Consider the following 27,005-nt stretch of genomic DNA (forward strand, 5'->3'; position numbering starts at 1 on the left):
GGTAATCTTTGATAGCTTTGCTCTTTTGAATGTCTGGTTATCTTGGGGAAATTCTGAACTATGTATATGCAGGGAGTCATTTAATACACACCTGCTTCAGCTAATGACATCTTGGGCCGTTGTTTGTGATGTTTGGTATCTAGAGCCCCAAACAATAAAACCTGGAGAGACTCCCATCGAATTTGCCGAGAGGTGAATGAATATTTCTCTCTCTGGTACATTTTTATAGACATGTTATGTTGGAAACCGGATCAATTTGTTGCCTATTGTATCTATTTCTTTTTGCAGGGTCAGAGACATGATCTCTCATAGAGCAGGCCTGAAAAAGGTTCCTTGGGATGGCTACCTGAAGTGCTTACGCCCTAGCCCTAGGTTCACAGAGAGCAAGTAAGCCACCCCCCCCCCCCCCGCCAATTATATCTACGGAGTCATTGGACTTAATTTGCCTAATCGTTTACTTGAGTGTACTTCTATGTGTTCTACTGTAACATTGGCCTATAATTCAAGTGTATACATGTGTTGATAATCAAAGAAGCCGAGTTAGCTCGTTCTTTGTAACTCTTTTGTGGAGAGGAAACGGGTAGTATTTTAAGATACTTGTTCAGAGTTGGGGTGATCCTTTATTGTATTTGGTTGTCTGTTGTTCTTAGCTGCTGTTTCTGAGTACCAATAGTACTGCTGCCATGGATTCAGGTCACCTGACGCTGCTCTATATATTCTCAAAATTGTGCTGAAGTTTTGTGTTTAGTGCAGCAAGTTAGTTCATCGTCTGTTGCTCTATATAATATCCACTAATGTTGCTATTTTTCTGAATCCTGAACATGTCTTTGTATGTTTGTTACTCAAAAACTAATGGTAACATAATGCTTCTCTGTTTCGTGACAGTTTATGGGACCTCGTGCACATGATAAGAAGCTGAAACATGCCTCCTGCTAGCGTCATGACAAGGCTGATACTGATCATGGTTTGGAGAAAACTCATCAGGGACCCTAACACATACTCAAGTCTTATTGGTTTTTGCCGGTTCATTGCCCTGAACCTTCCGCCCTGAACCTGCCTATGATATTCAGGTACACCTTTGCTAATATGTACTGAATTTGTCTTCTATCCTCGTCATATAATCCAAAATTTCAAGGCTAACAAACACTAGTACAAATATGCATAATTGCGGACTGTCCCAGTGTCCAGTAGTGAACTCTGTAACATTCTTTGTTACTTTTTGAAATAAGTAAGACTTTTTCAATTGTTTTCCATGTCCAATTCTTAGTAATATAAGTTCTTTTGATGGTTAGCTTTCAACTATTCTTTTTAATTGGTTTACTAGTAGAATTTGGATGGGTTTTTCTTTGGAAAGTTAGGGTCTGAGTTTGTTTGTTCAGCGTTCCTATGAGGCTTTGTTGTAGTTTGCAGTAGCTCTTTCATATATTGATGTTCTTGGAAATCTGATGCAAGTATGGGATTTGATTCAAAATTTATGGCATTCACTTTGGTATGTTGCTTGTAAGAGTTTGTGGTACTTCTTCTTAGATGTTAGCTGCCACTGAATCGATCTATTTCTTAGAGTCGGGAGACTACATACTAAATTGGTATGGGACTTGTCTTTTTATGTGACTTGGATAACCAATCCTAAAATCTGAATCTATGTAGATTCAGAGTTGGACTAAAGCGTAAGTTGTAATTTTAAACTTACGTCTCTTGGAGATTATGTTGCTGTAATAAAGAATGGAAGAAGAATATACAATACTAATGGAAGGCTTTTTATGCTGTGAATATGTGCTCTTTGCAGATGTTAACTGTTTTTGAGAAGGGAAACAACCAAATCACCGTCAATACAATCCAGGATCTAATGGAATTAATTACTACAGAGATGCAAAGTGATAATGCGGCAACAGATTCTGCTGCTGAAGCTTTCTTTGCAAGCACATTGCGGTACATCCAATTCCAGAAACAAAAAGGTGGCGCAGTTAGTGAGAAATATGAACCTAATGTTAGTTTTTTTGTTGATCTGGGTAGGTTTGAATCATTTCTTGAGACTGAAAACAAGCTGTTCAGATAATTAATGAATTTCTAAATTTTTATTGTAGGAGAACTGAAAAGTTAAAACTTGAGAAAGGGAAACAAACTCGGTAACAATTGCTCTTCAATCCGCTAAACTTGTGAGAATTGTCGCCTTTGATCTTGCTCTTGGGACTCTTGAATGGTTCCCTCATTTGTCTTTGAATACGCTGACGCTGACGCTGCGTGCTACGTGTGTCATGGGAAGTTGCTTATCCAAGCATGATCTCAACTCTCAAATTGATTTGGTAATTGAAATTTTGAAGCGTCCAGGAGAAGTCCTCCCTGTTTGTCTTAGTGTCGCACGAACGCTGTAATTTGTTTGATTTTGGTCTGACAATGGAGTTTTTTTCATCTGCTTGAATGATATCTTGGGCCTCATTCGTTTATGGTTCACTTAAACTTTTATGTTAAAAGTGTAGTTAGGTTATCAACATGTTGGGTGATCTATGGTGAATTTGCCTTTTATTGGGTTGTAACTAAAATATTAAAAAACGAATTTTTTTTTTAAAAAAAAAGTCATTTGCAACGCACATTTAGCTAATGTGCGTGGCAAATGACTTTTTTTTTTCTGCCTAAAAGTCATTTGCGTCGCACATTTAGCTAATGTGCGTTGCAAATGACTTTTTAGGCATGGTGCTGAAAAGTCATTTGCGTCGCACATTTAGCTAATGTGCGTTGCAAATGACTTTTCAGGCATGGTGCTGAAAAGTCATTTGCAACGCACATTTGCTAAATGTGCGACGCAAATAAGGTTCATTTGCGTCGCACAAATGTGCGACGCAAATGACTTTTAGTCATTTGCGTCGAGAGCTTTTGCCACGCACGATGTGCGACGCAAATGTGCTTAAAAGTGCGATGCAAATGACCCTTTTTCCACTAGTGTGTGTTCCTGACATTGTGGAGAGATCTTGCTCGGGTCTCACATTGTCCTCGTCAGTCGAGGGCATGTTTAGCAATACCTGTCGCCTGACTCTCCTCGCCTCTCGCCTTGCTGCTGCCTGGGCTTGTTCTTTCTCGTTGAAGAGGAAGTTCTGCATGATGGTCATGGCCGCGGCGAGCTCTTCTCGAGAGGGGAGTGGTCTGCTAGTCGTGGCGGTGGCCCTTGTTGGTTGCGACCTCGCCACTGAGTGTAGCTGTTCGCCTCCATCGGATTCCGAATCCGTTTGGACAAGGACATCTCCCACCTGGTTGTTATTGTTGGGCATTTCCATTTTTTACGTGGAAAGTGAAGTGTTTTTTTTTTCCGGAGCTTTCAAGTGTTCTTCCCCACAGACGGCGCCAAATTGTTCCGGTATTGAAGTGGATGAAACAATGGGCTTCGAATGAAGGCCCTTTTGTATGTGTTGAAGATCTTGCTAGCTCGAATGTATTGTGTCCAAATCAACCTGCACAGTAAACAAGTTACTAGCCTCGGGGGTGTTTCCGAGGAAAGCCCCTCCGATGCCTAAGTAAGAACAATGCTCAGATTCTAGAGAGAGAAATTCCCCAGAAGAGTAGTCTTAAGGCGTGAAAATGGACGTACCTTGGTATGTGAGCCATGACGGCTTATTTATAGTGTTCGTGCAATGATTGCCCTTAGGTCATTTATTGCAAGTGGGCCTTGGGCCTTGATTGGTGGCTGAATAGCCTTTTGGACTGTAGTGCTTGTGGGTTTGATGTTGCTATATTGAGCCCTTGGGCTTTGGACTTAGTGGCCCAATTGATGGTAAATTGGGAGCCCAAACAATTAATATTCACCATGGAGAAATGTAAGTGTGTTGATAAATTTGACACTCTTTTCGTTTTAGTTTAATTTGGAAATATTAGATCATCGACATCTAATGTATTAGCTTGAGTTTTAAACTTTTTAATCCTAATTAATGCTTTACTTTCTCTCTATGAAGATTGCTAATATTTTAATCGAATAAGTTGTTTTCTTTTGTTAAGGTTTAATTATGCTGAAATTCTTAATGATCCACATGACACCGATACAACTAGGTTGTGCAAATGGACTAAGTCAATGCTTATTTATATTTCTTTTAGATCTCGGCTTATGAATCCATGATCTGTGGTATATTATATTGTATACAACTTGAGTTCATCCTCTTTTCTCTTCTAATGATATTAATTGTCAATTTGCATATTCATCCTCTTTTTAGCAAAGAGAATATAGGCAAGTGGTTCTTAAACTAGTCACTGATAGCTAGAGTGATGGTTATGCTTGTCTCTTGATATCTTCACCTAGAAATACAGTTAGCTATCTTCTCCATCTTCATACTCGTCTTCAAAGTTTATGTAAAAACTATATAAATAAGGAAGAACAAGCAAAACTGTTTAAGAAACACAAATTTAAGGAAAAGGAAGAGATGAGAGACCAATGTGCAAGACTGCATCTTGTTTTTGCATTTCAGTTTCATCTATCAATGCTAGTGATTCTCCCTGCACTCAGTTTGGCTCACTCAAAATGTGTTCTCTTTAATTTTGGGGATTCAAACTCTGACCCAGGAGCTCTAATGACTGCTCTTGGCCTCTATCTAGGTCCTCCGTCTGGTCAACAGTTCTTCCACAAGCCCACTGGTCGCTTCTGCAATGGTCGACTATACATTGATTTCATTTGTACGTGTATTTATCAATTATCAGTATGTAACTGATTTCTTATTATACAGCTCATTTTAGTTAGGTTTTGTTCAGTTTTTTGTATAAACTGTGAAAGGTGATCAGTATAAGTATTTCAGAATATAAGTTTCCTCTGCTTATTTTACAGGTCAGAACTTGAAGATAGATCTTCTGAGCGCATACCTAGAATCTTCGGGATCAGATTTTACTCATGGTGTAAACTTTGCTGTATCTGGTGCTTCTACTGAAGTTAGTTTATACAACCCCTTCTCACTTTCCACTCAGGCAGGCCAATTTGGCCACTTCCAGAATCGTACAAGAGAGCTCAGGAGAAGAGGTGCTATCTTCATTACCATTTCTGTATTGCTTGTGCAGTTGTGCTTACAAGAAAATGGTTGTGTGTCATACTTCTGTTTTGGTCATCTCTTTAAAACTTGTCAAGAAATTATAGTTTCCCTTATTCTGCACATTGTTGTAGGTAAGGGATCGATGATGAGTGAAAAGGAGTTCAGGAATGCTGTTTATTCAATCGACATTGGGCAGAACGATATTAACCTTGCTCTTGTGGCGAACTCTAGTTATCAACAAGTTGTCAACAAAATTCCAATCATCCTTGAGAGGATTGAAAATTCTACCAAGGTCAGTTTACATATATATATATATATATATATATATATATATATATATGTTGTTGCATGACTGCTATCAAATTAATTAAAACCTGAACTTTGAAGTTTCCTATACGGGAAAAAGGCTCATTAATTAACTGTCTCATTCCATTTTATTTAAGCGACAATTAGAACAAGAACTAGTATGTACCCGTGCGATGCACGATATAGTCCTTTAAACCTAAATTTTTATGAAATATGGTAGACAATTATCATCATAATAGTGTTAAGATATTCGCCAAATTAAAACTAATTAAGGATGGATAAATTTGTTATTGCTCATTCGGTTTCTTATTTATTAAATCAATTAAAATAAATAAGGGTATGTACATAGATAAAATTATTTTTATTACCACTTGTGTCAAACATAAATTATCTCGTCCACCCATTACTTCGATAGTAATACCTACTTAATACTCTCACAGGCACCCCCATCAATGTACGTACCTCATTTACTTTATCCACTTAGACGAAGATTAACGACGCTGACAGGTCCTATCTAAAATCCACCCTCGCTCTGTTGCCTGCGACGAATTCATATTTTAACCCCATCACCCACCAAACTTTCTTCAACCCTGCCCACTTGGGACAAATGCACAAGGGGATCTCCCAAAAAACCGTCTCACTGACAATCTGACATCCCTATATTTGATAAATAGACACTTTTCCTTTCAACTAACTTTTAAATATATTGACATAAGTTTATTGCGAAATATAAAAATTGATTGTTTTAGCTATAATATTGATGAAAATATTTAAAAGTGTCATACATAATTAGGGTACATGTTATCCTTATACCCATCCACCAGCAGCAAATCTCTATTTGTTAGTCAACATTAGTCAAACATCTACTTTTATCTTGTCGCCCGCCCATTATAAATTCCAAACTCACCTCTTCACCAATTAGTCATTATTTATGTTATAAGAGACGCAAATCAGAGAGCGACTTTGTCATCTCCACATCGATTTGCTTCTTTTTAGTATAGTACGTAGTACATATACCACCTTAATCACTCAAACCACAATCTATATTTCTCTCTCCGTTTCTTTGACCTCTAATGCATGTCCATGTTACACATTTAATTTATAGAGTATTAGGTATTATTATTGATTGTATTAAATCGGTACTAATTTTACAATATGATATTAGTTTTCTTAAAGCTATGCATGATACATTTGGTAAATCTATCGTTTCGTCCTAAAAGAATTTCACAAATTCTTATTTACAATGGGTGTACGATAAATATTGTACACCAAAGTAAAAGTTAACCCAAAATGCTTAAAAGTTAAGCTTATATATGTAAAAGTTATCTATTTTTAAGTGATAAATTTTTTCATTTTAGTAAAACTTATTTCTTCAAAATCACTAATAATGTATAAAATTAATCATTTAACCATTTAAAATATTTATCTATCAATTTTTTTTACTAATATAAAAGTTAATCAAAACTAGGTTAAAGTTACAAAGAAAAGGGTTAAAGTTATCTTGGTGTACAATAAATTTATTGTACACCTTGTGCGCGCAAGACCTTTTGAAAAAATTTAACCTACGCTTTTTATTGCTTAACTTTTTCACAATTGTTTATTACCCCATTATAACTATTCAACTTATTTGTTTTGTTATTACTAATTTAGCGTATAAGCTAAAAACATGAATATGATGTGCATATGTCATTTCCTACTCTGATCGGTATATCTCTTTTAACATTTTGACCCATATTTATGCTACAATTTGGATTTATATTTAATCATGTGTTATTGATAAATAACTAATGCAATGAATATTTTATCATTCTCTTTCATCATAAAGCATTCTCATTCATCATATAGTTTTTCAATACGAAGTAAGTATTTTATCATTCTCTTTCATCATAAATATAGTTTAGATGTTATTTTTTTCCAATAACTATTAGTATATCATATATTCTCATTCATCATAAAGCATGGATTTTTTTATTTCTTCTTATCCTTTCTATATACTAAAAGAGAGAAAAATATGGTGATGACAAATATCATTCATTGATTCGCCTTTCTTTTAGTTAAAAATATATATATTTTTAAAAATACTCACCAATACATACTTTATTAAGCACCAAAAAAATTAGTCCTAAGGGTGAACCGGATGGTACACCAAAAAAAAAAAAAAATATCATAATTTATTAAGCAGTAGAAAATACTCATATAATATCTTTAATCTTTAACTTTATTACTACTCATTTGATAATTCATGTTAATCATAGTTACTTTACGTAAAAAGTGAATTAGTTCCAAAAAACCCGAATCACAAATTAAGTAACTATTGTAAAAGATATTTTTGACTTTTTGGTTTTATATCTACTTACTCGTTAAAATCCATCTAGAGCTAAGTATTTTGGCGCAATTCTATTTCAGTCTCACGCCTAACATTATTCTTACATATTATTACTATGTTTCTTTATAATTTATCTGTGATTATCTAACAAAATTATACTATATTCTCTTCATATAATTATATTGGCTACCTAACATACCCTTAATTACTTTTTTTTTAACATGCATGTTCTCTAATACGAATACAATCTTTTCCAAAAAAAATAAATTGCAAAACGTGTTTATTGGTAAATTTGAGTGCATATTATAAAATATTTTTGAAAAATATTGTGGAAATTATTAACCATCCGTCATCATGCAAAATATCATCTGCATTAAAATCTTTATCCAATCTTTTCCACAAAATTATGAATGTAATATTATGTTCTACTCTGTGCAATTATCTTTCTAATAAGTGTTTATTTTATTTGCATTACAATCTTTATTCAATGTTTTCTACAAAAATATGTATGGAGAGGTGGTGGACCCTATAATACGTTAGAGACCCATTTAGTTATATGACGGTTCTCTCATGTTATACCAATTTTATTTTCACAGTTGCGAGTAAGTAACTTCAACTATTAATATCATAAATTATCAATAAGTTAAAATTATTAGAAAAAATGGTAGTATTATGTAAGTATTTAGACAAATCCAACAAAATGTCACACTATGTACGTTTGTCATGCAATATTAATAATCACAAAAAACAGAAACAGTAGAGTGATGTGTGAATATAATAGCTAGTGTAAAAATCAAAGAGTTGCATCCAAAAAATTGAGGAATTACGTAGTAGAGTAGTAGATAGATTAGATTACACATGTTTTTTTTTTTTTTCCGGTTCTACTACAAGGAGTTCCCACCGCCTTCGGCGAGTGGACTAATCTCGCGCGGGAGTTTGCATGGGTACCTCGGTGGGCAGCATCCCTCCCAGTTGAGATTTTTTTCCATTCCCAAGGCTCGAACCCGAGACCTAGGTTAAGGAGCAAGAGGCCCTTAACCACTCATGCCAACCTCAATTGGTAGATTACACATGTTTTTCTCATGTTTAAGGAAGTTATATACGGAGAATTTTTTTTTTTAAAGTATTTTTTTTTAAAGGTATTACCATCAATGACGGTGATAATTATCCAATTTAGTTGCTAAATATAATACGTATAAAATATAAAATAGTACAATAATTGGCGGCTATAAATATCGAATTTAGTTGTTACAATATTATATGATAACTTTTTTTTTATACACTCTTATTTGTATTCTAATTATGTAAGTATAAATCGGTAGATTACTCTATCGTATTTTAAAAAATATCCTACTACGTACTCTGTATAATGGATTAATTATTTTATAAAAAGATAATCATATATTGGTTATCTTTGTTACCAAAACGTAGAAAAGAATTTACAAAATATTCCCTATGTATAGAATGAAATCTTTTTTTTATTTTGAGGAAAAGATAATCAAATATATTTTTGAGGTAAATGTTAACAAAATAATTATAGAATCAATTATTTTATTTTTTATAATATTTTTTTTTATATCTACAAGAGAGACCAATCAATGAGTGACATTTGTCATCACCGCATTGATTTCCTCTCTTTTAATATAATATATAGATGTGTTAATTTTGATGGGTTGACCTCTTTATTTTACAGGCGTTATACAAACTTGGTGGTAGAAAGTTTTGGATATACAATACCGGGCCATTAGGGTGCTTACCACAAACTCTAGCATTGCGAAAGAAGAATGAGAGTGAACTAGATGAATTGGGGTGCTTGGCACTTTATAACAATGGTGCAAAGGCTTTCAATGACGGGTTAAGTAACCTCTGTAGTAAAATAAGATCCGAACTCAAGGATGCTTTGATCGTGCATATTGATATGTATGCTATAAAATATGATCTATTTGCAAATCCAGGGACATATGGTAAGCTTCTTTTTATAAGTTTAAGCTACATTTCTCTGAAGGGAATGTTGTAGACTTACAAATTAATAATGCATATATTGTGATTAATTATAGGATTTGAAAAGCCATTAATGGCTTGCTGTGGCAATGGAGGACCTCCCTATAACTATGTAAACAAGAAGACTTGTGGTGAACCAACAGCAAGTGCTTGTGTTGATCCGTCTGGTTCAGTGAGCTGGGATGGAGTTCATTACACTGAGGCAGCCAATGCTGTTATTGCTTCTAAGATAACGTCAGGAGACTACTCTACGCCATTCTTTAGCCTGAAAAGTTTCTGCAAGAAAAAGCTTGTTTAGGCCACATGTTGGAACTCCTCATTGAAATACAGGAGGCTAGAGGTGTATGATTATAATTTATATGACTGACCATGAACATTTTACTGGAACTGCAAATCTGTAGTCTGTAGAGCTTGTTGCAGAACCAGAAATGGTTTATTAGGGAGGGAAATATCGAAATTGTAGACGGTTTTCGTTGCAAATTCTACAAAACACCGTCTAAGGCCTAACTTACACTTCGAGATACAATTTACTTTTTTTTACCAATCTAATAAAACTGAAGAGTAAAAAAAAACTCAAAAGCCAATTATTGTTATCAAAATGTATCAAGTCACTTTTTATTCTTAACTATTTATTTTTATTAAAATCATATCAGACTAGACTAGAGTAAAAAATGAGATCCATATCACAAACAACTAGCTTAGGATCTGTGCAACGCACAGTTGTGATTAAATTTGTTTACGAAGTATTATTAATTACTCGTAAATAATAATTCATAAACATAAAATATTTTTAACGGAATAAGATTGATTTATGTTCGTTGTGTGTTTGAGAAAATACAATGTACAAATTAAAAATAATGACATAGTAAAATTTGGAATTCAAAATGTCTTGTGTGCAACAGGTGCACATTAATATTAATGTGCACCAAGTTGTCGCACGTGTGAATGGAAACAAACAAAGTGTGAACAAAAAAATCACGCAAAGAAAGAAAACTAACCCGCAGAAAGAGGAGAGAGAAAAAAAACGCAGAAAGAGAAGGAAGGAAGAAGGAAGAAGGACGCAGAAATAGGAGAGAGAAAGAACAAAAACGATCGAAATTGAAATCGAATTTGAAGAGAAGGAAGAAGAACGCAGCAAGGAGATCGAAATTGTGAAATCGATATCTAATGGAAAACCTAATTAGGAGTGTGATTCAATCCACTCAAAGAATCCAAGTTCCTGTTGAACCTGATATTCAAGATGCAACAATGGAGGACGTTCTCAACAATTGCATCGAAAACAATGCTTTGGCACAGGAACGTGAAGAAGAGGAGGCAATGGAAACTGAAGAACAACATATTATTTCTGATTCTGAAGGTATGAATAATTAATTATATGTTTGAAGTTAAAGTTATGGTTATAAATGTAAAAGTTAGGGATATTCCTGTTAAAGTTATGTAAATGTGTTGGTTTGGCTGAAGTATTGGTGTTTGAAAAAGTTACAGATATCAAAGTTAAAGTTGAGGTTTTCAGAGTAAAAGTTAAGTATGTGAAATGTAAAGTTATAGTTATGCATAAAAGTTATAGTGTATACGTTCAAAGTTAAAGTTATAGTTATGAATGAAAAAGTTAGAGATATTCCTGTAAAAGTTATGTAAATGTGTTGGTTTGGCTGAAAAATTGGTGTTTGAAAAAGTTACAGATATCAAAGTTAAAGTTGAGGTTTTCAGAGTAAAAGTTAAGTATGTAAAATGTAAAGTTTAGAATATTTGCTTAGATTTTTAACATGATTTTAATAAAGAATTTACAGTTGTGGTTTTATGCATATAAGTTATAGTTTGATGCATACAAGTTAGCCTTGTTTAAATAGATATAAGGCTTGTTTTCGTAAAAGTTATAGTTTTATCCATAAAAGTTAGACTTATTTTAGTAAAAGTTACCATTATTGTAGTAAAAGTTATAGTTTTATGCGTAAAAGTTAGGCTTATTTTAGTAAAAGTTAGGCTTATTTTAGTAAAAGTTAGCCTTGTTTTAGTAAAAGTTAAAGTTCTATGCATAGAAGTTAAACTTGTTTTAGTAAATGTTGGCCTTGTTTTAATAAAAGTTATAGTATTATGCGTAAAAGTTAGGGTTTAATAATAAAATTTCTGCTGATTTTTAGTAATTGCAATAACAGAACCGGATCAAGATATTGTTGGAACACTGATGGGATACACTGCCGAAACAGTGGAGGAACTTCTAGGTTTCTACGAAAAACATGCTAGTGAGGTTGGATTTTCCAAGGAAAGGAAACACGAGATTCAAAGTTGGGACAAGAATCGTGCTTGAAAAGACATATCTTTGTTCAGCAGCAGGAGTAACAAACAATGGAAAGAACAAAAAGAAAAAAGTGCAAACAGTTGTTCCTGTAGTGCCCAAAAAAGAGAGAAAACCAAGGCAAGTTTCGATCACGAGAACTCGATGTAGGGCTTGCTTGAGAGTGAAAATGAATTCTGAAGGCAGATATGAGGTTGTTAATCACGTGATAATGCACAACCATGATTTAAGTAGAAGTCAATGGCACTACTTGCATAGATCTGAAAGGAAAATAACGGAAGAGAAGAGGGAGGCAGTTGAAACTATGCAAAAATCCGGTAATAGTTACATTTTGATAGTTAAACTTTTATGTTCTGTATAAAAGTTATTGTTCTGATACTCATCCTTGTGTTACTGCAATCACCTTCTAAGATGAAAAAAGTTGGAAATATAAAAGTCACACTCATCTCAGTTAAAGTTAAGCTTTTTAAAGTAAAAGTTAGGTTAGAGTAGAATGAAGACTGTCTTTAACTTTGACAACAATTTCCTTAACTTTAACCTACATAACAACAACTTAAACACAGAAATTAACTATAAGGTGTTAAAGTTAAGTTATTGACAATTAAAGTTTTAAAAGTTAAATTTAAGCTTTTTAAAGTAAAAGTTAGGTTAGAGTAGAATGAAGAATGTCTTTAACTTTGACAACAATTTCCTTAACTTTAACCTACATAACAACAACTTTAACACAGAAATTAACTATAAGGTGTTAAAGTTAATTTATTGACAATTAAAGTTTTAAAAGTTAAAGTTAGCCTTTTTGTACTAAAAGTCAGGTCTGAAGAAGTAAAAGTTGAGTAAAGTTAAACATTTTGCCTAAACTATTATTTTATTAACATTCTTTTATGCTCAACTGCCAGGTCTGTCATCCACGACTTTCTTTAACTACATGGAAATTGAAGCTGGAGGTGAAGAAAATTTAGGACACTCGAAGAAAGACCATCTAAATTACTGCACGAGGTTAAAAATGAAGGAAATAATGCCCTTGGTCCAAGTATGCATTCTATGATAAGTCTAATAAATGCGGTTCAGTATTAATTAACAAGTTAATAATTCAGTGAGATCAACTGAGCTGAATGCCTAGCTAGAGGCCGCTTCAGTTCAAGTGGAATTAATGATATTAATCCACAGCTTACTCTTGACTGAACCCGTAGGGTCACACAAATAGTACGTAAACGGATCAAGTATTTAATGGCATTAAATACTCCATCTATGGATATTCGGAATCGACGAATCTTGGTTTCAGTGGGAGCTGAGATCGTCACAGGCAAGAAATGAATACTCCGGAAACGATGATATTGCCGGAAACGGAAATATGGATCGTATCAGGAATATAAATATTATCCAAGTCGTAGATGTTGCCGAAAACGGAAACATGGTACGTATCGGAAAATATTATCGGAAATGGAAATATTGCCAGAATCGGAAATATTGCCGGAAACGGAAATATTGTCAGAATCGGAAATATTATCGGAATCGGAAAATAATTCCGGAAACGGAAATATTAAATATTTGTTCGAAACGGAAATTAATTCCGGAATCGGAAATGTTAAATATTGTTCGTATCGGAAATGAATTCCGGAATCGGAAATTTAATCGGAAGCGTATCGTACGAATAAGCATCGGACGAGGCTGCCGGACGAGGGCCCAGCTCGAAGCCAGGCCATCGCCCAGCAAGCCAAACGCGCGCCACAAGCCCAGCCAAGGCAGCGCCCAGGCCTACCGCAAGGCAGGCCCAGCGCGCGCCAAGGCCGCGGATGCGTGGGCCTCGCTGCGTGGGCTGCTGCTCGCACGCACGTGCATGGGCGGCCCATCGTGGCTGCCGTGTGTGTGTGTGTGAGTTTGTGTTCATGCACGATTCCTAAAACGTGCAGAGTTCGGTTAATGATTAAATTCCTAATTCTATTTGATAAATTAATTAATTAGAGTTCTTGTAGGATTCTAAGTTTAATTAATTCGTATCCTAATAGGATTCCAATTCTCTTTCCATACCCCTATAAATATGTGGCCTGGGTTCACAATTTATAACGAGTTTTAAAGTATTCAAAGTGAGTTTTTGAGAGAAAAATTCAGTCACACATCTTGCTCAAAAGTGCCGAAAATTCTAGTACCTTAAGGGCGATTCTAGTTGGTCAATCTTAAGGCGGATCCGGACGTGCTGTGGACTATCTACGGAGGGACGACACTTGGAGTCCTAAAGACTTGTTCTTGCTCGGTTCGGGCGCAGCTAGGCAGGGCACGCAACAAAGAGTATGCATCTAAATTATGCTATATGATTATGTGTAAATAATATGTATTCCTGGGTTAATGGTTGTTTCCGCATGATTTATGTAATATCATATGTATCATAACCTAACAGTGGTATCACGAGCCCCTTATTATTTTCATAATCTAATTTGCATGAACATGGTTAAATATTACAAATTTGCAAGAATTAAAAGGGGTGATTAATTTTCGTAATTGTTAATTAATTGCAAATTGCGTTTATTTAATTATACGTACGCAGGTTTTCGGCAGTTTCTTCGTTACTCATCCAAATCGAGTGATTTTTGTGTCAATTCCGCATGTAAAAGGCATTCTAAAATTTTGACAAAAATAATATTTTTCTGCCGAACCCAGAATTCTCAAATTCGAAGCCTAACTATGACTTTTCGAAGGTTTTAGTTTTTCGAATGCAAAATTTCGTAAATTTAAGATGTTAAATTAAATATTTGCGATTCTTGTTGATAAATCTTGAATTTTTTATTGACCTACTGTATATGTTTAACAAGTTTGAATGCCTAGCCTTGTTAATTATGCAATCTAATTTGTAATTATGATTAATTTGTTGAAAATTAGAATAATTTAGAATTAATTTGATTTTCATAATTAATTATAATTTAATTAGAAACCTATGATTAAAAACCACCATAAAAATTGTAAATTTATGATAAATTTTAAATTTTTATGACCTAGACTTGAATCCATAACAATCGGAAATCAATTGAATAATAAATTTTCGATTTTTCGCCCTAAAATTATGAAATTAATATTATTTATTAATTTGTCATTAATTTTAAATATAAATTTTAAATTTTTATGCGATTCGTTCATATAACTTGCACGCACAAAGCAATGGACGCTTCGTGTTACCCTTAAGGGGTGTTGTATAGTGCGGGCATGCGACGACGAGCAAGGGAGCTCGTCGCCCGTGCGGCACCAATGCAATGAGCAAGGCATGGTGCACGAGCACAAGGCAGCAGCCCTGCCTTGTGTCGTGGGCCACGAGCTATGAACAAATGGGCATGGGCAAAAGGCAAGCCAAGGCAGTCGCGTGTGGGCAGCAAGCGAGCTGCGCCACAACGCGCACTGCCTCGCGCAAGAGCGCGCAGCCTCGCGCGCAGCGAGCGCAAGCTCGCGTGCCACGAGCGATGCGCCCAGCGTTGTTCGCGCGCACAGCGAGCGATGTCGCGCGCACAGCGAGCGATGGCTCGCGCGCACAGCGAGCAATAGCTCGCGCGCACAGCGAGCTATGGAGCGCGCGTACTGCGAGCGATGGCTCGCGTGCGACGAGCGCTGGCGCGCGCGCAACGAGCACCACAGCGTGCGATGGCTTGCGATGGAAGATGCAGCAGCTATGCGACGAGCGCATGGGCTGCGCGCACATGGCCAGCAATGGCTGTGTGTGTGCGGTCCATGGGCGTGCAATGCGTAGGGTGTTTGCGTTACGATTAGATCGTTTTGAATGTTTAATTTGAAAATTTCAGTTCACGTAATTTTAATTAATTTTAAAATTAATAATTTAAATTATTTTCTTGGATTTTAATTTTGAATATTGTAATTATAATAAATTTTATTTATTCTAATTATTTTACTAAAATTAAAATCATGAATTAATTTAAATAACGACTGAAATTAAATTAAACTTTTTGGATTCAATTATAAATTTATATGAGCTTTAAATTTTAATTAAATTTGTATGTTTCCGGTTAGACTAGAAATACATTTTATGTTTAAAATTAGTAAAGCATATGAATTTATTGGTTTAAGTGGGAGCGCTTTTTAGTCATAAACTCTTGATTAGGTCTACAAATCCTTAAGGTTAAAACAACTTGATTAGAATTAATAAGGACTGAATAATTGGTAGATTATTGGTGCCCTTGATTAATTGCTGTAAATGTTTACGTGATGCATAATGTGTTTTACTAACCAGCTATGTGGGCCATTCATGATAATGAATGGGTGAATGGTATATATTGTATATGTACTGTTTTGCAGGTTATGAAGTGACTAGTATGGCCCAAATAGGATAGAAAATATGGTCTGCGTACCATTAATTTGAATGTAATTGGTCTAAAGTACCAAAGTTATTTTTCAATTCAAATATGGTCTGCGTACCATCAAATAGTTGTAATTAGTTATAGCTTATCCTATTTGAAGAAAATGGTGCCTCCCCAAAGATTTTCAAGACGGACTTTGAAGTCAAAGCTTCAAGATGAAGTCGGGCCATACTAGATCACATTTATCTTATGCATGCTTTAAGTTATTTATTGCTTTAAATATGTCTTAATTATGCGTAAGATTGTGGCTTGATTATGTTGCATGATTAAGGATTTTAGTTCACTTAAAATCTAACCAACATAGTAAGAGCCTTAAGTTCCAAACTTAAAAATTGAGTTAAAAGGTGCCATGCCAAAATATACACTTGCTTGGATATCCTTTACATCAATCTAGTAATAGTTTTCGCTCAGCGAGGTGTTACTTATTGGTCCTAAAGGGGCAAGGTACACAAACAATTGTGAGTACATGTTAGTTTTGGTGAAACTCAACGATATAAGTAAGGAGTCCTTTTATGTCGTGGCAAAATCGATAGGTTTACCTAATAAGTTCTTAGACGTACCTATCAACCAAGAATAGTTTCTAGACTATTAGCAAAAGGCTTTTGCTTACCTAAGATGTTCTAGGATTAAGTCGACAAACTGTGCTTAGTTCTTCAATGATTTTAGGATCTTGGAATCATTTTATTCACACCTGCCGGAACACATAACTTGAATAAAATGCTTAATAAACATTGAATTATGCATGTATGCTAGAATTTAAGTTTATTAAGAGAAACTGTGAATGGTTATTTATTTGTTTATTCTTTTCAATTGTAGTTTTTTAATATGGCAAACAACAATTCATTCAACATTCGATCAATTCTCGAAAAGGAGAAGTTGAACGGGAAAAACTTCCTTGACTGGCAAAGAAACTTGCAAATAGTTCTTATGCAGGAAGAAAAGGAGTATGTCCTAGATGAGGCGATGCCTGAAGCTGCAGGCGACGGGGTCACTCAGGCAGCCCTCAATCGTTGGATTGATGCCAACAAGGATGTGAAATGTCTAATGCTCGCCACCATGAGTGCGGATCTGCAGAAAACGTTCATCAACTCAGATGCTTTCACAATCATCAGTGAGTTGAAGAACATGTTCCAAGATCTGGCTCGAGTCGAAAGATTCGAGACTCATAGGCAAATTCTTGAGACCAAGCTTAAGAAAGGCGAGCCCGTAAGTCCACATGTTCTCAAAATGATTGGACTCATTGAGAATATGAGTCGGCTGGATCAGCAATTTTCTCAGGAAATGGCTATAGACACCATCCTCCATTCTCTTCATAGCGGGTATGATCAGTTCAAACTGAACTACAGTATGAATAGTCTGGACAAAACGCTCACTGAGCTTCACGGTATGCTGAAGACCGCTGAAAAGACGCTCAAAAGTGATAAGCATGATGTGCTTATGGTGCGTGGGGGCAAGTTCAAGAAATCTGGAAAGAAGAGGAATGCTAAGAAAGGTGGCAACAAGGCCAGCCCAACTAAGCAAACTGGCGCCAAATCTGTAAAGAGGAAGGTCAGTCAACCCACTTCTGAATCCGAATGCTTCTACTGCAAGAAGAAGGGGCATTGGAAGAGAGATTGCTTGAAGCTAAAGGAAGATCAGAAGAACGGAACAGTCGTTCCATCTTCAGGTATTTTCGTTATAGACTGTATACTTGCTAATTCAACTTCTTGGGTATTAGATACAGGTTGTTGCTCACACTTATGTTCCAATCCACAGGGACTAAGAAGAAGTAGAAAGTTAAGCAAGGGTGAAGTCGACCTACGAGTGGGAAATGGAGCACGGATTGCTGCATTAGCTGTAGGAACTTACTATTTGTCGTTGCCCTCCGGGCTAGTTTTGGAACTGGAAGAATGTTTCCATGTTCCAAGTCTTACTAAAAACATCATTTCAGTTTCTTGCTTAGATGCTAAGGGATTTTCCTTTTTAATAAAAGACAATAGTTGTTCGTTTTATTTTAAAGAGATGTTTTATGGATCTGCTAGATTAGTCAATGGACTTTATTTATTAGATCACGACAAACAAGTATATAACATAAATACCAAAAAGGCCAAAAAGGATGATTCAGATCTCACCTATCTGTGGCATTGTCGATTAGGCCATATAAACTTGAAACGCTTAGAAAGACTTCAAAAGGAAGGAATTCTAGAACCATTTGACTTAGAGGATTATGGTAAATGCGAATCATGTTTACTTGGCAAAATGACAAAGCAACCTTTCTCTAAAGTTGGAGAAAGAGCAAATGAACTATTGGGTTTAATCCATACAGATGTATGTGGACCAATGAGTACAAATGCTAGAGGTGGTTTCAGCTACTTTATCACTTTCACTGATGACTTCAGTAGGTATGGTTATGTCTACCTAATGAAGCATAAGTCTGAATCCTTTGACAAATTCAAGGAATTTCAGAGTGAAGTAGAGAATCAATTAGGCAAGAAGATTAAGGAACTGCGGTCTGATAGAGGCGGTGAATATCTGAGCTATGAATTTGATGACCATCTGAAAGAATGTGGAATTCTATCAGAATTGACTCCTCCAGGAACACCACAATGGAACGGTGTGTCGGAACGGAGGAACAGAACCTTGCTAGACATGGTCAGGTCAATGATGGGTCAGGCCGAACTTCCATTAGAATTTTGGGGACATGCACTAAATACAGCTGCACTCACTATAAATAGAGCTCCGTCTAAAGCTGTCGAAAAGACTCCATACGAATTATGGTTTGGAAAGCCTCCAAATGTGTCTTTTCTTAAGATTTGGGGATGTGAAGTATACGTCAAACGATTAATTTCAGACAAACTTCATCCAAAATCTGACAAATGTATCCTTGTGGGCTATCCAAAGGAAACAAAGGGGTATTACTTCTACAATACATCTGAGAACAAGGTGTTTGTTGCTCGAGATGGTGTCTTTTTGGAGAAAGATCACATTTCCAAAATGACAAGTGGGAGAAAAGTAGACCTCGAAGAAATTCGAGTCGAACAACAAACTCTAGAGAATGCTCAAGATGACATTCAGGATGAAACTCATAGATCTTTAGAAGAATCTGGTGAGAATCATGCTCAATCTAGAAATGTTACCCCGCGTAGATCGCAAAGATATAGATCTCAACCGGAAAGGTACTTAGGTATTTTGACGAACGAGAGCTATGACGTTCTATTACTTGAAAGTGATGAACCTGCGACTTACAAACAAGCTATGACGAGCCCTAGCTCCAAGCAATGGCAAGAAGCCATGCAATCTGAATTGGACTCCATGTCTGAAAACCAAGTATGGGATTTGGTCGATTTGCCAGATGGCTATCAAGCCATTGGAAGCAAATGGGTTTTCAAACTGAAAAAGGACAAGGATGGGAAACTTGAAGTTTTCAAAGCTAGATTGGTTGCAAAAGGTTACAGGCAAGTCCACGGTGTGGATTACGATGAAACTTTTTCACCAGTTGCAATGCTAAAGTCTATTCGGATAATGTTAGCAATCGCTGCATATTACGATTACGAAATATGGCAGATGGATGTCAAAACTGCTTTCTTAAACGGCGTTTTAACAGAAACTGTGTTTATGACACAGCCTGAAGGTTTTGAGGATCCAAAGAATGCTAAAAAGGTATGCAAGCTAAAGAAATCAATCTACGGATTGAAGCAGGCATCCATGAGCTGGAATATACGTTTTGATGAAGCAGTCAGTGACTTTGGTTTTATCAAGAACACAGACGAATCTTGTGTATACAAGAAGGTCAGTGGGAGCAAAATTGCTTTCCTAGTATTATATGTCGACGACATATTACTTATCGGAAATGACATTCCTATGTTGAACTCTGTCAAGATTTGGCTTGGGAAATGTTTTTCGATGAAGGATCTAGGAGAAGCACAGTACATATTGGGCATCAAGATTTACAGAGATAGATCTAAAAGGATGATTGGACTTAGTCAAAGCACTTATATCAATAAGGTGCTTGATAGGTTCAAGATGGCGGACTCCAAGCGAGGCTACCTACCCATGTCTCATGGAATGACTCTAAGCAAGACTTAGTGCCCAAAAACACTTGATGAGCGTAGACGAATGAATGGGATTCCATATGCATCATTGATTGGTTCAATAATGTATGCTATGATATGTACACGCCCGGATGTTGCGTACGCACTCAGTGCTACGAGCAGATACCAGTCAGACCCAGGAGAGGCGCATTGGACTGCTGCCAAGAACATTCTGAAGTACCTAAAAAGGCACAAAGATGACTTCCTGGTCTATGGTGGAGATGATGAATTAATTGTTAAAGGCTATACGGACGCAAGTTTCCAAACCGACAAAGATGATTTCAGATCACAGTCTGGGTTTGTCTTCTGCCTCAACGGAGGAGCAGTAAGCTGGAAAAGTGCTAAGCAAAGCACCATTGCGGATTCTACAACTGAAGCGGAGTACATTGCTGCACATGAAGCAGCAAAGGAAGCTATATGGCTAAGGAAGTTCATAGGTGAACTTCGTGTAGTCCCCTCCATTAAAGGACCAATAGCCCTGTATTGTGACAATAACGGAGCTATTGCACAGGCAAAAGAGCCTAGACACCACCAGAGAGTCAAGCATGTACTTCGTAGATTTCACCTTCTACGAGAGTTCGTTGAAAGAAAAGAAGTCGAGATAAGCAAGATTGGAACTGATGACAACATATCAGATCCATTAACTAAACCTCTGCCGCAAGCGAAGCACAACTCGCACACTGCAGCTATGGGAATCAAGCATATTGGAGAATGGCTTTGATGTCTCTATTTAATGTTTTAAAGTTTTAGAGTTTAAATCTTTGTAAAACATTATTGGTTAATCATTCACAATAAATGAAAAGAATTCATTTTTCCATTTAATTTGTGGTTTATTAAATGATGAGTCCCTTCAATTTGACGATATATTCAAGATAGACTGTCAGGACCAGTCCTGTGACTAAGAAATGTCTATCAAGTGAACTTGAATGTCAAAGGTTGAAAATGGTCCCTAGTCGGAGTTTTCTATAAAATTGGACGCATAGAAAACGTTAGACGATTAGAATGCAAGATGACTAGTAGTTCTGTTTCTTGAACTATGTGGACATGGCAATGTCATAATCATTTGCATAGATACTTACTTTGGGAAGACTAGTATCGGACAAGACCTATGAAACTTTACTGTAAGAGATGAAAATCTGTCATAAGTAAATTTCATTAAATTATTAGACACTAAATCCTCAATACCTGAGTGATTTGAGATTACTTGTTTGAGAACTGGTTGCTTTGACGTTGACCAACCGTCGCACCGTAAAAGGAGGCTATAAAGGCAACGCTCAGGTAATCACCTATCAAACGAAGTCTAATCTCAAGATCGCAAGATTGGGATTGTCCTCCCATAAATCGGGATGAGATGCTTAAAAGTTGTACAAGGCCACTCGGAGAGCTAGAAACTGTGAAATGCATGGCCGTGCTCGGATGAATCATAGGCTATGATTATCTGTTTATTTGATCAGTTGAACTCTGAAACCGAGGAACACCTCTGGACATAATAAGGATGACAAACTCTTACCTTATGTTCAAGAGCAAGCATCGAGCGACAAAGGAATTAGGAAATGCACACTTGTCCCTAAGGACAAGTGGGAGACTGAAGGAAATAATGCCCTTGGTCCAAGTATGCATTCTATGATAAGTCTAATAAATGCGGTTCAGTATTAATTAACAAGTTAATAATTCAGTGAGATCAAGTGAGCTGAATGCCTAGCTAGAGGCCGCTTCAGTTCAAGTGGAATTAATGATATTAATCCACAGCTTACTCTTGACTGAACCCGTAGGGTCACACAAATAGTACGTAAACGGATCAAGTATTTAATGGCATTAAATACTCCATCTATGGATATTCGGAATCGACGAATCTTGGTTTCAGTGGGAGCTGAGATCGTCACAGGCAAGAAATGAATACTCCGGAAACGATGATATTGCCGGAAACGGAAATATGGATCGTATCAGGAATATAAATATTATCCAAGTCGTAGATGTTGCCGAAAACGGAAACATGGTACGTATCGGAAAATATTATCGGAAATGGAAATATTGCCAGAATCGGAAATATTGCCGGAAACGGAAATATTGTCAGAATCGGAAATATTATCGGAATCGGAAAATAATTCCGGAAACGGAAATATTAAATATTTGTTCGAAACGGAAATTAATTCCGGAATCGGAAATGTTAAATATTGTTCGTATCGGAAATGAATTCCGGAATCGGAAATTTAATCGGAAGCGTATCGTACGAATAAGCATCGGACGAGGCTGCCGGACGAGGGCCCAGCTCGAAGCCAGGCCATCGCCCAGCAAGCCAAACGCGCGCCACAAGCCCAGCCAAGGCAGCGCCCAGGCCTACCGCAAGGCAGGCCCAGCGCGCGCCAAGGCCGCGGATGCGTGGGCCTCGCTGCGTGGGCTGCTGCTCGCACGCACGTGCATGGGCGGCCCATCGTGGCTGCCGTGTGTGTGTGTGTGAGTTTGTGTTCATGCACGATTCCTAAAACGTGCAGAGTTCGGTTAATGATTAAATTCCTAATTCTATTTGATAAATTAATTAATTAGAGTTCTTGTAGGATTCTAAGTTTAATTAATTCGTATCCTAATAGGATTCCAATTCTCTTTCCATACCCCTATAAATATGTGGCCTGGGTTCACAATTTATAACGAGTTTTAAAGTATTCAAAGTGAGTTTTTGAGAGAAAAATTCAGTCACACATCTTGCTCAAAAGTGCCAAAAATTCTAGTACCTTAAGGGCGATTCTAGTTGGTCAATCTTAAGGCGGATCCGGACGTGCTGTGGACTATCTACGGAGGGACGACACTTGGAGTCCTAAAGACTTGTTCTTGCTCGGTTCGGGCGCAGCTAGGGAGGGCACGCAACAAAGAGTATGCATCTAAATTATGCTATATGATTATGTGTAAATAATATGTATTCCTGGGTTAATGGTTGTTTCCGCATGATTTATGTAATATCATATGTATCATAACCTAACAAAAAATGAAGCAAATAGAAGGAGGTGATGCACAAGCAGTAACTGACATAATGTATTTAGAGCTTGAAGGTGACCCAGACTTCTTTTTTAGATTTAGATTGGATGAAAAAGGCAAATTGAGGAGTTTGTTTTGGAGGGACTCTATGATGATGGAAGATTATGGAATTTTTGGAGATATAGTGGTTTTTGACACAACCTATAGAACAAAAAGGTATAACCTAATTTGTGCTCCAATAGTTGGAATAAACAACCACTGGAACAATTGCATGTTTGGTTGTGCATTCATAGGAGATGAAAAGATTGAGTCGTTTGTGTGGCTTCTACAAACTTTCAAAAAGTCAATGGGGGGAAAAAGTCCAATATTAATCTTTACAGATCAAGATGCAGCAATGAACAATGCCATCAATCAGGTAAAAATCCAAGATTTATCCTTTTTAGAGTCCTTAACTTTAACTTCATATTCCTCAACTTTAAGTTCATAGTCCTTAACTTTAACTTCAAAATCTTTAACTTTAAGTTAAGAATCCTTAACTTTAAATTTAGAAATCTTAACTTTAATTTTAGAATCCTAAAGTTTAAATTTAGAATCCTTAACTTTAACTTTAGGATCCTTAACTTTAACTTTAACTTTAAAATTCTTAACTTTAACTTCAATATTCTTAACTTTAACTTCAAAAATCTCAACTTTTAAGATTGGGTTGTATATGCAGGCATTTCCAGATTCAAGACACAGATTATGTGTATGGCATTTGCATCAGAATGCTATTACCAGATTTGGGGCATTGAAACGAGATCCAACTTTTAAGAAGACATTCAACTATTGCTTGTATAAGTGTGTCACATTAGTTGAATTTGAAACCAATTGGAGATCAATGCTGCAACAATATGAGCTGATAGGGGAAGAGTGGTTTACAAATGTATACGATTTGAGAGAAAAATGGTGCCCTGCGCTAAGCAAAGACTTCTTTTCAGCTGGGATTTTGTCTTCACAACGAAGTGAAAGCACTAATCACGCCATCAGATTTAGAGCAAACAGAACAACAAGTTTAACTGATTTCTATAGATTGTTCAAAGGTACAATACAGCGTTGGAGAAGTACAGAAAAGCAAGCTGAATTCTCTTATAGTAAATCGGTTCCATCCTCGGCTTTACCACTATCTGGATTGCTAAAACATGCATCAGAAGTTTACACGTTGTCACTATTCAAAGACTTTGAGGAGGAATTTGGATATTCAATTGCAACAACAGCAAAATTAATTTGGAAACAAGGTAAATATCAGAAGTTAAAGTTTCCATTTTTGAAAAATTATAAAGTTAGTCTTTTACTGTAAAAGTTATGCCTTTTTTATTAAAAGTTGATAAACTGAAATATAAAGTTTATTAACTTTTACTTTACCAGGGCTAACTTTTATACATATTTTCATAACTTTAAGTAAAAAGTTAAAGTTAGGTTTTTTGTTTTAAAACTTAAGATTCTGAAGTTAAAGTTTAGAATTCTGAAGTTAAAGTTAGGTTTTTTGTTTTAAAAGTTATGTAACCTGAAAAATTAAGTTTCATAACTTTAAGTACACCAGGGCTAACTTTTATATTAATTTTTCTAACTTTAAAATATGCTACTACTAATGCATATAATACTGAGTTCTATGTTGTGTCCATTGACGAAGAACCTTGGTCTGCACAGAGAGTAACATACATCCACGAGAGCCAGACAGTATCATGTACGTGTAAAAACTTTGAAGCTTCAGGATGGTTGTGCTACCACTGCATTAGGATATTGCACCTTCATTCGGTTAACCGGATTCCAGAACAGTACATCAAAAAGAGGTGGACAAAATCTGCCAAGTCATCGGTTTGGAACAAATTAGAAAATGAAAAACCAGAAGAGGTGCAGTACATACCTTGGCGCCAAACCATGGCTAGGAAATACTACAACCTTATCTTGAAAAGCCAGTCAAATGAGGAGACAAGAACCCTTATGGAGGATGGTTATGCCGCTAGTGTGTCTCTGGTTGATGAACTTCTAGCGTCATTAAATGTTTCAAACACTGAAGACGCTTCAACCACATAAACAAGTGCAACAACAGCACCTAAACAAGTGCAACAACAGCATATGAAACAAACTCAACACCAGCAGGTAAAAGTTAATTGTTTTTTGGTGAAAGTTAAGATATTCACCGTTAAAGTTAAGTTAGAGATGATGAAAGTATGTCTTAACTTTAGAACAAATTTCATAACTTTAACCTACAGAACTACAACTTTAAACCAAAAAAATATAATGTGTGAAATAAAAACAGATTGGAACTCACATTAGCTTAAAAAGGAAAATATGTAAAAGCTACAATTTTATAAGTAAAAGTTAGGGTTTTATATGTAAAAGTTTGGGTTTTATAAGTAAAAGTTATGGTACAGTATGTTAAATGTTTGTAGGTACTCATGCAACAACAACAGGTGATGCAAGTGTACAACAAGCAACAAGTTCTGAACCTGCAAAAAACACAACAACTGAACCTCCTATGGTGTTGGATCCTGAACGTTGCACAACAAAAGGAAGGAACAAAAGACCACGAGGACCGCTTGTCAAAAAGAAGAAGGGAAAAACTGCAGCGCCTCCAACAACAAACTTTGGAACAATAACTCCAAATTTGAGATTATTTTGATTCTTTTAATGTTTCTTATCAAAAATAGAATTTAAATTTTTATTAAAGTTAAAGTTAAGGTTTCTGAAGTTAAAGTTTAAGATTCTAAAGTTAAAGTTGACTAGACTTGAGAACTTAGTAAAAGTTTGTTTTTACATTGAAAGTTTGAATATATGCATTAAAATTTAGTGAAGTATGATATTTACCTGAAGTGTATATATATTTTAATCTGTCTTTTGTTCAAAAATGTAAAAGTTGAGATTTATATATTAAAATTCAGGCTTGTTGCAGTAAAAGTTGAGTTATATTTGCGTAACTTTTAGCATAAAATTAACAACTTCTAATATGTTACGTAACTTTTACTAAACATCGCCAAAACCCATGTTACTTGGACTGACTTGGATATGTGTCCAAGTGTCTAACCTAGCTAAATTGTGAAAATTTTCCCGGATTTAAGTTGAAAATGAAGTTTCAAAGTGTTTGAAAACATGTCGGAGTGTCGAGGGTCTGACATGGATACTTAATGTACAATGAAGAATTGAAGTAATATACCAAAAACCAATATTATACTTAAAGTTGAGAGTTTTGTACTTAAAGTTACCCTTTTTGTAATAAAAGTTAGATAAACTAATACTAAATTTTCTTAACTATAACAATAACAGGGCTAACTTTAATTATGATATTCTTAACTTTAAGCATAGAATCAACAACTTTAAATACATGTTTCTAAGTTCTACTGAACATCACCAAAAACCAATATTAAAGTTAAGGTATTGGAACAAAAACCTACAAAAACAAAACATATTGTGATGTTAATAGATACAAAAATTAAAAACTTAAAAACTTTAACTTCATAATCCTAAACTTTAACTTTGGATACCTTAACTTTAACTTCAAATGCCTAAACTTTAACTTTAAAATCTTAAACTTTAAGTTCAGAAACCTTAATTATAACTTCAGACTCCAAAACTTTAACTTCAGATGCTTAAACTTTAACAACAGAATCCTAAACTTTAACTTTAGAACCCTCAACTTTAACT

General features: G+C 35.7%; 2 protein-coding genes and 1 long non-coding RNA gene across 3 annotated transcripts; all 3 read left to right on the forward strand.

Moving 5' to 3' along the window:
* The first annotated feature begins 920 nt into the window (after positions 1-920).
* LOC130466023 (uncharacterized) lies at positions 921-2,387 on the forward strand. The gene is made up of 3 exons (XR_008926043.1): positions 921-1,070; positions 1,787-1,987; positions 2,085-2,387. It is a non-coding gene; the product is annotated as an uncharacterized lncRNA (long non-coding RNA).
* A 1,801-nt stretch (positions 2,388-4,188) lies between these two features.
* Positions 4,189-10,238, forward strand: LOC110805555 (GDSL esterase/lipase At1g09390). Its single transcript, XM_022011168.2, has 5 exons — positions 4,189-4,653; positions 4,802-4,990; positions 5,132-5,292; positions 9,326-9,596; positions 9,690-10,238. Exons 1-5 carry the CDS (start codon positions 4,404-4,406, stop codon positions 9,929-9,931), a joined length of 1,113 nt encoding a protein of 370 aa, XP_021866860.1. The 5' UTR covers positions 4,189-4,403; the 3' UTR covers positions 9,932-10,238.
* A 13,096-nt stretch (positions 10,239-23,334) lies between these two features.
* On the forward strand, positions 23,335-25,397 carry LOC110805548 (protein FAR-RED IMPAIRED RESPONSE 1-like). The gene is made up of 3 exons (XM_022011162.2): positions 23,335-23,739; positions 24,040-24,598; positions 24,994-25,397. Exons 1-3 carry the CDS (start codon positions 23,335-23,337, stop codon positions 25,395-25,397), a joined length of 1,368 nt encoding a protein of 455 aa, XP_021866854.2.
* Positions 25,398-27,005: the final 1,608 nt, after the last annotated feature.

This window comes from Spinacia oleracea, chromosome 1 (genome assembly GCF_020520425.1).
Source record: "Spinacia oleracea cultivar Varoflay chromosome 1, BTI_SOV_V1, whole genome shotgun sequence".
NCBI classification, from domain to species: domain Eukaryota; kingdom Viridiplantae; phylum Streptophyta; class Magnoliopsida; order Caryophyllales; family Amaranthaceae; genus Spinacia; species Spinacia oleracea.

Bases quoted from the DNA above. Each gene is read 5' to 3' on its own strand.
- LOC110805548 (XM_022011162.2), top strand. From the start codon at position 23,335: ATGAAGCAAATAGAAGGAGGTGATGCACAAGCAGTAACTGACATAATG. The intron at 23,740-24,039 runs GTAAAAATCCAA...TTGTATATGCAG, and splicing joins TGAACAATGCCATCAATCAG to GCATTTCCAGATTCAAGACA. The intron at 24,599-24,993 runs GTAAATATCAGA...CCATTGACGAAG, and splicing joins AAAATTAATTTGGAAACAAG to AACCTTGGTCTGCACAGAGA.
- LOC110805555 (XM_022011168.2), top strand. From the start codon at position 4,404: ATGAGAGACCAATGTGCAAGACTGCATCTTGTTTTTGCATTTCAGTTT. The intron at 4,991-5,131 runs GTGCTATCTTCA...ACATTGTTGTAG, and splicing joins AAGAGAGCTCAGGAGAAGAG to GTAAGGGATCGATGATGAGT. The intron at 5,293-9,325 runs GTCAGTTTACAT...TTTATTTTACAG, and splicing joins GGATTGAAAATTCTACCAAG to GCGTTATACAAACTTGGTGG.